The 10000-nt window shown below is 46.3% G+C and overlaps 2 protein-coding genes across 2 annotated transcripts in view; both read left to right on the top strand.

Annotated features, from left to right (window-relative positions):
• Positions 1-5197, top strand: part of ing3 (inhibitor of growth family, member 3) — a 5786-nt gene extending 589 nt beyond the window's left edge. The window contains exons 3-12 of the mRNA XM_083692137.1: positions 440-540; positions 789-854; positions 1358-1454; positions 1961-2032; positions 2339-2458; positions 2647-2819; positions 3025-3218; positions 3606-3798; positions 4030-4068; positions 4222-5197. Of these exons, the coding sequence (XP_083548263.1) occupies positions 440-540; positions 789-854; positions 1358-1454; positions 1961-2032; positions 2339-2458; positions 2647-2819; positions 3025-3218; positions 3606-3798; positions 4030-4068; positions 4222-4338 (1172 nt within the window). The 3' untranslated portion in view covers positions 4339-5197. The remainder of the gene's footprint in view (positions 1-439; positions 541-788; positions 855-1357; positions 1455-1960; positions 2033-2338; positions 2459-2646; positions 2820-3024; positions 3219-3605; positions 3799-4029; positions 4069-4221) is intronic.
• Positions 5198-8178: 2981 nt separating this feature from the next.
• cped1 (cadherin-like and PC-esterase domain containing 1) overlaps positions 8179-10000 on the top strand; it is a 60359-nt gene continuing 58537 nt past the window's right edge. The window contains exon 1 of the mRNA XM_083692133.1: positions 8179-8882. Within this exon, the coding sequence (XP_083548259.1) occupies positions 8580-8882 (303 nt within the window). The 5' untranslated portion in view covers positions 8179-8579. The remainder of the gene's footprint in view (positions 8883-10000) is intronic.

Below are 10000 nucleotides of genomic sequence, written 5' to 3'. Positions count from 1 at the left end.
TGGATCGTGATACTAACGTCATGGAGGGAAATAGTGAATACAATAAGATGATGGTGTGTTTTAGATGCTTTGATGGTAGCTGTAATTCCCCCGCGATACCCAGCTAACTGTTAGCTGAAACGTGCACATGGGACGTTGAGCACTGTAAACAAAGCAGAGGTCGTAGATTTATAGAGCCCCCATACACCGCTGGCTAGTCATCACACTATGCTCCAATTCACTAGCTGTTCATTGGAATAGACTTCACAATTCTATAGAACATGTGGTTCTTTCGTTAACTTGGTGTCGACACTAGGAACAATCTGCTTCCGTGGTGCTTCATTTAGAATTCATCCACATGCATGCACACAGTGTGTAAACTCGTAGAAGCGTTCTACACACACACACACACACCCTCAGCCAGATGAATTGCTCACATCCCCTCCTGTGCGTTGTGTAGATGCCATGGACCAGCTGGAACAGCGGGTGAATGAGTTCTTCGTCAACGCAAAGAAAAACAAACCCGAGTGGAGGGAAGAGCAGATGGAGGTCATCAAAAAGGTGCCCCGTTCAGAATCCAACTTCCAATTTGACTTCACAAAGTTCTATATTCAGTCATAGTGTTTTTCTTATTGAATGTGTGTATGTCAAAAGTGAACAGGCAGTTAAACAGAGGACGAGGATGTACTCTGTTACCGTTCAGAGTGATATTCATTTGACTTGCTTGTTATTGCAATGGTGTCCCCATCTATACTGACTGCTGTTTCTCTCTCTCTGTGTGTGTGTCTCTCTCTCTCTCTCTGTTTCAGGACTATTACAAGGCGTTGGAAGATGCTGATGAGAAAGTACAGCTGGCCAATCAGATTTATGATCTGGTGAGTAGACTTTGTTGTCCTGGTGTCACCTGGGCCCTTGCTACAAACAGGATATTGTTTATAAGGCCACTAAAAATGCAAATGAAACGTTTATAGTTGGGTCACAGCACAATGAATTGAGAACTACCGTTGCTATCGGTGAGACGAGGGAAGTCAAATTAGACTTTTTATCGGCACATCTTTTTCATTGTGACAAGGGCGTATGTGTGTGTGGATGTCACTACTAAAATACACAAAGTGCCACGCAGTACTCCACTGTATCTGGTGTGTTACCCCCATGCCCCACTAGGGGGCCGTCACACACTGAAAATGATTTTGAAGTCATGAAAACTTTATGAAAATGTTTTTTTTATATATTTCTTGTCTTTTGATATTGGATTGATTTGACAGGGGATGTTGACTAATTGATGTTAATGATGCAGTCAAATGTTTTGTTGTAGAGTTATGTTGTATTGATTCTTGTTATTATTATTGATGTCGTCTTGTCTTGGGTGCCGTTCCAGGTGGACCGCCACTTACGGAAGCTGGACCAGGAGCTGGCCAAGTTTAAGATGGAGCTGGAGGCGGACAATGCTGGAATCACTGAGATCCTGGAGAGACGTGAGTGACAGCTGTCAATCACATCACCACTAACCCCCCTCCCACCCCCCCATATCTCCACTCTCTACCTCAACTCACCCTTCTCTGTCCTCTCCTGACCGTCGGACTCACTGGTTGCTTTGCTTCATTTGCTTGTGAAAGTGGGATGTGATCAGTATTCACGTGGGGGCGGGAGCTCTGCTAGGTGGCAATGTTGGACCGGCCATCACCCAGTGATGCCAAGAGTCTGCTTTTGTAGGCTCGGAATGGTTCTATAGAGCTGAGTGACATCTACCTCGAGACGGCCTCTCTCTCTCTCTCTCTCTCTCTCTCTCTCTCTCTCTCTCTCTCTCTCTCGTCAGTCTGAAAGGAATGTGTGTGACTGGTGACACTGCAAAAGTATGCAGCGTGTCAAAATGTAATCCTAGACTAATGCCAAATGACGATAATGTTTTGCAATGGATTGAGTCACTGTGGAAGGCTCTTGATGCAGTTTTGACCTCTCCTCTCCTCTCCTCTGTCGTCAGGATCCCTAGAGATGGACAGCCCCTCTCAGCCAGTCAACAACCACCATGTCCACTCACACACCACGGTGGAGAGTAAGTACAAATCCCGTTTGAAGACGGTTCGCTTATTGACGACGTTTCCTGACGTCCTTTTTCGTATGGCGTGTCGCTAAACTGCTTTTCATGTGAGAAAAGTCGTCTAGTCCTGTAGAGGGCAGTGTTTTTCTATTGATTTATTTATTTCATCCAAGTCTTTCAGCTTGGCTGGAGTCGGCCTGCAGTTGACACAGATCACACGGTACACACACACCTGGCTGCTTCATCAGAGAGCTCATGGATGTAGATGGTCTAGAGTTAACCGTGTGTGTGTGTGTGCGTGTGCGTGTGTGTGTGTCACAGAGAGGAAATACACCACGCAGCCGTCTCACCACACGACAGAGCATGTCCCAGAGAAGAAGTTCAAGTCTGAAGCCCTGCTCTCCACGCTCACGTCAGACGCCTCCAAGGAGAACACACCAGGTAAGAACACACACCATACATACACACACACACATACATACACACACACATACATACATACATTTCTTTTGAAAAATGTTTTTAGTGGCAATTACCTCAGCTTGACTGACACTTTTTCTTTGCTTTTGTCATCCTTTCTCCTCCTCCCCCCTCTCTTTTCTTTCCCTCCCTCCCTCCTCCCCTCCCAGGTTGCCGGACCAACAGCACATCGTCCTCCTCCTCTAACAACGTGTACAGTGTGAACTCCTCCCAGCCGCTGGCCTCCTACAACCTCAGCTCTCTACCGGCTGGCCCCGGGGCCGGGGCCGGAGCGGGGGCCATCACCATGGCTGCAGCACAGGCCGTGCAGGCCACCGCACAGGTGACCCACACACACACCTTGTTGATGCTGCTCATAAAGGCTAGATTTATTCAATATGGATACCTACCAATATCTTCAGTCAGACTGCTTTAAAATGTTGCCCGTTCAGATCTTGATTAGTGTCTTACCATCAATATAATGTCTCTCTCTCACACACTCTCTCATTTTTGCTCTCCCCCCCCCCCCCCCCCCCCCACCCTCTCAGATGAAGGAGGGTAGAAGGACATCCAGTCTGAAGGCCAGTTACGAGGCCATTAAGAACAATGACTTCCAGCTGAGCAGGGAGTTCTCTCTGTCCCGCGAGACGACAGGCTACACCTCCTCCGCCCTGGCCTCCACCCTCACCCAGACCCTCACCCCCACAGCCGCCTCCGACTCCCGTGGGGGGCGCAAGACCAAGTAAGACACTCACTCACTCTCAGAGACACACACACAGTCAGACACACACTCTCACAGAGACACACACACACAATAAGGCACACATGACTCACCTCTGGTGTTACCACACCATCACATGCCATGTTAGCACCTCCATCTTATGCCGTATAATCACACCATCTTGTACTGTACCCCCCCCCCCCCCCACGCGCGTCACCATTTATCGAATCAAACTATATCCGACCAGATGCTGCGTGAAATCACAAGGCATCATCATTTGACGCAGGTTTGAGTCTCAGGGCTTGTCATGCTTCTCAACCCAGCGCCGAGACATGGCGATGCCACAATGAATCATCTAGCGCTTGTCTGAACTCTCTCTCTCTCTCTCTCTCTCTCTCTCTTCCACAGAGGCAACACAAAGTCTTCCAACCACCAGTCCTCTTCCTCCTCCTCCTCCTCCTCCCTGTCGTCCTGCTCCTCTTCCTCCGCCCTGGCCCAGGAGCTGTCCCAGCAGGCCTCTGCGCTGCCTGAGTCAGAGGCCAACAGCCAGGTGGACTGGACCTACGACCCCAACGAACCCCGCTACTGCATCTGCAACCAGGTACACTCTCACACACACACACACACTCACTCTCCCTCCCTTATACAGACACATACATACATACATACATACATACACACACACACACACACGCATTCACTCTCACACACACACACATTCATACACTCACCCACATTCACTCACTTGTGTAGAGGTGTCAGGTGTGTAGAGGTGTCATGCGACACCTCTACACACGTCATGTGATCTAAAGTGGGCTGCGTCTTGTTTCAGGTGTCGTACGGAGAGATGGTGGGATGTGATAATCAAGATGTAAGTACCAGCCCACAGTTATGGAGGCTCTCTGTTCATACGATGAAGGAAATGTTCCAACACCATAAAACGTGTGTGTGTGTGTGTGTGTGTGTGTGTGTGTGTGTGTGTGTGTGTGTGTGTGTGTGTGTGTGTGTGTGTGTTCTCCTGCAGTGCCCCATCGAGTGGTTCCACTACGGCTGCGTGGGACTGACAGAAGCCCCCAAGGGGAAGTGGTACTGCCCCCAGTGTACAGCTGCCATGAAGAGGAGAGGCAGCAGGCACAAATAGACCACCAGCGCGCCCCCCGCACCCCCCCTTATCATCCAGGACCACCCCCCATGCCCCCCCTCCCCTCCTATCCCATTCCACCACCCCCCTAATCCCCACCTGTGCTTCATCCTAAACAAGTGTCATACCTGCTGCAGCCACACACAGTGCTCACCTGTCTGGTTTGACGGCTGACATAGCCAGGGGGTCAAAGGTTACTATCCAGGGTCAGACTTGTGTGTTAGAGGTGGATATTTGGAACGAGACAGAGGGCAGGAAGAGCAGCACAGGGAAGAATTCTTGATGGCCACCCTGACTTTTGAGCCTCCCTCCTTCCCTCTTCTCCCTCCCCCCTTCCCTCCCTGTACACCAGACATTCCTTGCCTTTCCCCTTGTGACCCGGAAGGGCACGCCCTCCTCCTTTCAACGCACGGCCGCAGGAAGTGCTCATTACAGTAGAATATCACAGGGGAAATGACACAGACTGGGAAATGTAGGCCAGGGGGGTGTTTAATGGACTACAAAACCCAAGTTTTGATTTGAACTCTAAAATGAAAATGACATGCAACTTTTGACTTTGATGGGATGTTGTTCTTGATGATGATGATGATGATTCAGATGGTGGGAATTGATAGTAACTCATTGCTGTCGTTGCATATGACTAAGCTTCCGCCATCGAGTCTGGTAAAGCTGAGAGTTTTCAGAATGTACAGTACAAGAACAAAGTCCTAACTGAAGCCTGTATGTGTGTGTGTGAGTGTAAGTGTTTCTGTATGTGTGTGTGTGTATGTCACTAGTCATTCTGCACTGAGATGGTGTGTAAAAGTTTCCAGAGATGTAGAAAAAAAAAATTCAATAAAACGATCAAGTTCTTTTGGTATTTATAGTGTCTCCTGGCTTCTTCTGTCTTTCTCTTGTCCTCTCCTCTTAGGGACAGATCAGAGACCATTCAGGACAAGGTGTGTGTCTGTTAGGGTTAGGGTTAGGGTGCGTTCATTGAACTGGATTCATTTTGAGCCGGCGATAAAGCTATTGACAGGACCACTCCACCAACACTGACCACTGAGCAAAAAGGTGAAGGGTAGGAATTAATGTTGCAGAGAGGAGATTTCAGCATAGCCACTTTAGTCATTATGTGAGTTTGTGAACATCGTGAAGAGTGGCCTATACCGACCTTTTGGTAGGTTTGTTTAGTTTTCTACGAAGAAAAAAAAATGCGCTAACCAACATATTTTTAAACAGGAACCTAAGGGGACGCTTGGACTTTTGGCAAACTTGTCCATGGAGTTAGAAACTGCCTGTTGTTGTTTTTACCCCCATCAGCAACTTTTCCACATTTATTCAAGCGCATCTAAAACAAAGTAGCGTTACAAAGACTTCTCTCCGTCTACTTGACTATTTGACTATTGCTGAGAGAGCCAAAAGTCATTTTCCAAGTTATTTGTTCTGGTCCTCCATGCAGATAGCAGCTCTACCATTTTTTTATGTAGGTAGATCATTTTGACTGGTCATTTTGAAAGTAGCTCGCAAGCCGAAAAAGTGTGGGCACCCCTGCCGTAGGTGTTGAAAGGGAGCTGTCAATCAAGAGTGCAAAGTCGACGGCCATACAGCCCTCAGAACTGTCAGACTAGAACGTTTTGTGCTTTATCGTACTTACTGAGTGTTTTTTTTGGGTTAACATTTTGGTGGACTTTTAAAATCACTGACACAAAACACAGTTGGAACCACTTAATGTCAAATTGCCGTAACCTGTAAGGTTTATTTTTGGCCACTTAGTTATAGACCAATTTTGACTGAGATGATGTCCACCGACTGTGCTTTTTCCTCTCCTCCATTCAGCTTTTGTTAGTCTCCCCAGGCCTCACGCCCGCCTTCCTGAGCAGTTTTTTCCCCCCACATTTTTGCATTTGAGCGAATTTTAAGAGCGTCATCGCAAAGAGTCTGAATACTTATGGACGTGTGGTATTTCTGTATTTCAATTTCAATACATTTGCAAACATTTCTAAAAACGTGTTTTAGCTTTGTCATTATGGGTTATTGTGTGTGGATTCATGGCAATATCTATAACACAACAAAATGTGGGAAAAGTGAAGGGGTCGGAATACTTTCCCAAGCCACTGTATGGTAATATTGTTGATCATATCAAGATGTGATTAAATGCACAGCTGGTAGAGCTGCAATCTGCATGGAGGACCAGAACAAATAACTTGGAAAATGACTTTTGGCTCTCTCAGCAATAGTCAAATAGTCTAGTAGCAATACAGAATCACTGCGTTGCATAAATGCAAATGACTAAATACATGAAAGGACAACAACTAAATGATGTAAGATCTATTTACACTCACTGATATGTTTATCAGCCAAATAAGTAGATATTTATTTAGTTTATGATATATAATAATACTAAATATACTGTAGCAAACTTCAATCTAACCACAACTTATAACTGAATGAATCTTTCTAATCCTTTATCTGGTCATGTTACTGATGTTGTGATTTATGGCATATTTCATCTGGAGCTTTAAACAGAATGTGTTTCGTTAGTGACCTCAAAACTGGGGACAGAATTTTTAAGAGTTGGTTTCTCCATGTGAAAATAATGCATCATTGGAAATGAATCATATGTTCGTATGAAACTGGACTACACACACACACACTCATAAAATCACCTTCATTTCAGGCTTTACCTGGCAGCATTCCACTTCAATGAGAATGCTGGACGCAGAGCCAGGTGATGACTGCAGTTTGAGACCGACGGTGCAAGGTCTGCTTTCCCAAAAGGCCAAGAAGCGGGGGTATGTCTTCAACCCAGTGAAGACCCCAGGAACATACGGTGAGTCAAAAGTTTTAATTGGAAAGATGTATTGGCAATATGTTTGTTACATGGTCAAAAAATAATAATAAATCGACGAGCTCATGAACCTCCTCTTCAATGTCGTCAAAGATGTATATGATTGGTCATGGTCTGTGGTCATGAATCTTTCATAGTATATGTCTGATTGTAAAATGTCTGCATTCTCTGGGTGAAGCACACCTGTCATTCAGCTTGTGGTGTTATCCATCCTCAATACTGAGTGGCCTATTCATTGTTTCCCCACAAAGTATGAATCATCAAATGCTATGAAAAAAGATCCCAAATGGATTATCTTTATAGTCTAACCCGTCTGCCCTCCCTCTGTCTGTGTGCTTTTGTTTCACAGTGTAATCCCTGATGTTTGCTGATGAAGGATGAAGCTCTACTCTGGTCTACATAATGGACAGGGGTGTCTTGTGAGCCACAAATAGCAGAGAGTGCTCCAGTGTTTAACCAGACCCAGGAATGAGGAGGTCTGATATCTCTACCCCCTACCGAGAAGGCATGTGTGCCAATTTAGACCGCTCCGTGTGTCGCGTGGAATTCGGTGCTGAAGAGAACGTTACCAAACGTTGACAGGCTCTCCACAATGAAAACCTTCTTTTCTTCTTCCCCAGAGGGAACATTAACTTGAGAAAAGCAGTAGCCTTGTGTGTGTGAGAGTTATCCAGCGGTCCGCAGGGAAAGGAAGTCACTGTTTACTTTTTTTTTTCTTGGAATAAGGCAAACCAGGTGGACTCTCCCCCCTTGCGCATTACCAGCGTCCAGTTTACGGTGGGAACCTCTCTTTAGTTTTCTCTCATCAAATGCCATGTTCAGCAATAGTTAAGAGCAGTCTACATGTTTTATTTTTCTAACTGTAGTATGGCTTTGTGTTTCAGTGTGTTTTATGCGCCCAATTCTGTTGTGGATGGCAGGGGTTTTCTGACAGCGCGCAAGAGCGGAGAATTGCCCATGATCTGACCGCAGTCATGAGGTTCTGCTACTACTAGAGTGTTTTTAATCAACTGTATAAGGGGCATTCCTCCCCGAAGAGAGAAAAACAACTTTCCTGCTCTCTCGGAACGGATGGACTATTCTGGGATGTGATATTCGGTTTGTGGCGCACTTTGTATGTAGGCTACTTTCACAGATTGTTTAGCCTATACGGAATAACGGAAACAAGGTTTTTCCGTTATTCTGGATTCCGGATTGTGCCGAGTCGCAGCTCTAGCCTACAGATTTGCCATAGTGACAGGGAACGGACACCTCCGCTGAATTACAAGTTAAAATGCTTTCTGGTTGTGGATTCCTTAAGTGCGTGTCTTTACAGATATCCCCGTTGCGCAGCCTTTCAGCGGGCTGGGAGTGCGTCCAGTGCGGCGAGCGGTTTGAGTGGGATGTGGAGACCAAGTAAACATCATCCCTCATGGTATGCCTCTTGTCTTCGGCCAACAAAGTTTGGAGTGAAACGGGGATGTTCTGTCGGCGCCTCTGGACGCTTCGCCGTAGGTATTGCTCTGGTCCGTTATTGCTTCTCGGGGTGGCGGTATGTCTCTTCTACCAAACCCTGATGGTAGCACGGAGTCGGTTTAAATCCGGTCAAACCGCGTCTGATGAACGCAACAAGTCAACGATGACCGGTGGTGCGGGTCAGCCCTTTGATGAGCTGGTCTTGAAGGACCCCGAGCGGCTTATATCTGCCCTGGAGGATTTACAGAGAGAAAGAGATGTAAGTAGGCCCATATCTTTATCCTCATCAATCGCCCTGTGTTTTAAATGAACTTGTGGGGAATTCTGTGGAACTCTTTGAATAGCCCTATGCCTAGTTGATTTTGGAGAATGTCTTAAATGCATGATGTCTAGTTCACTTCATAAGATAATATATGAGAATTCATCACCACGCATATGAACGTACACGTTTGCTTGTTTGTTCCAGTGTCTCTTTGTAGTCAAGGTTGTCGTTGTTATTGCGTCTCTGGGGCTAAAACACCGTCTGGGTTTAATTAATTTTAATGAGAAACAGCAACCTAAGCCTCTCAGCTAAATTCCTGAAAGACGACTCCGTCCTATACTCTGACAGCCCATTTTAATTTCACTTGTGTACCCAACTCATTTGTTTAAGACTTTGTTCATGGTTGTTATTGTTGTGGTATTTTTAGATGATGGGCTCAAGGCTGAATGCCCATTGGCCAGGCAGACATGTGCGCCAGAAGCAGGCTGGGGGAGGGGTTTATTTACAGCGGACACCTCACGTCACGCACAGATGATTGATAGCTGTATTGACCATTCAGAACGGGGCAGCATATCAATTTCCTGTGGTATTTTAAGTAATTCCCTGCTCTAAGTGTTCCCTGACATAAATGTTCTGCCATTAATCAGCATTGAGAATTCGTCCTGTGACAGCCCTTAAATGTAGGCCTATGCTTGAAATTACAGTTGACAGATGGATACTGACACATTAATCTCTGGGGTAAACTGAACACGATAAATGTAAACATCCACCTCTCAAATATATTCCATTGTAGGCCATTGTAGCCTAACTTGACCCTCTGCATCGTGTGGGCAGGTAAGCGTGTGTATCTTCTGCTGTGACAGAAACAAAGTGTGTGTGTGCGTGCGCGCGTGTGTGTGTGTGTGTGTGTGCGTGTGTGTGTGTGCACGCGTGTGTGAGCGTGTGTGCACATGTGCGACTGACTGCCTGTAAATGTGTGTCTGATAATCCCTTTTGTGACTGTGTGCCTTTCAGGAAGTGAGTGTTCTGCGGAGAGTGACAGCTGCCACAGATCAGCTGTTGATGAGTGGGGTCAGGGTGTGGAGCTCTGGTTACTGGCCTGCCTCTAACCACTG

This window comes from Argentina silus, assembly GCF_951799395.1.
Source record: "Argentina silus genome assembly, chromosome: 20".
Taxonomy (NCBI): Eukaryota; Metazoa; Chordata; class Actinopteri; order Argentiniformes; family Argentinidae; genus Argentina; species Argentina silus.
This window is presented reverse-complemented; position numbering and strand designations above follow the sequence as displayed.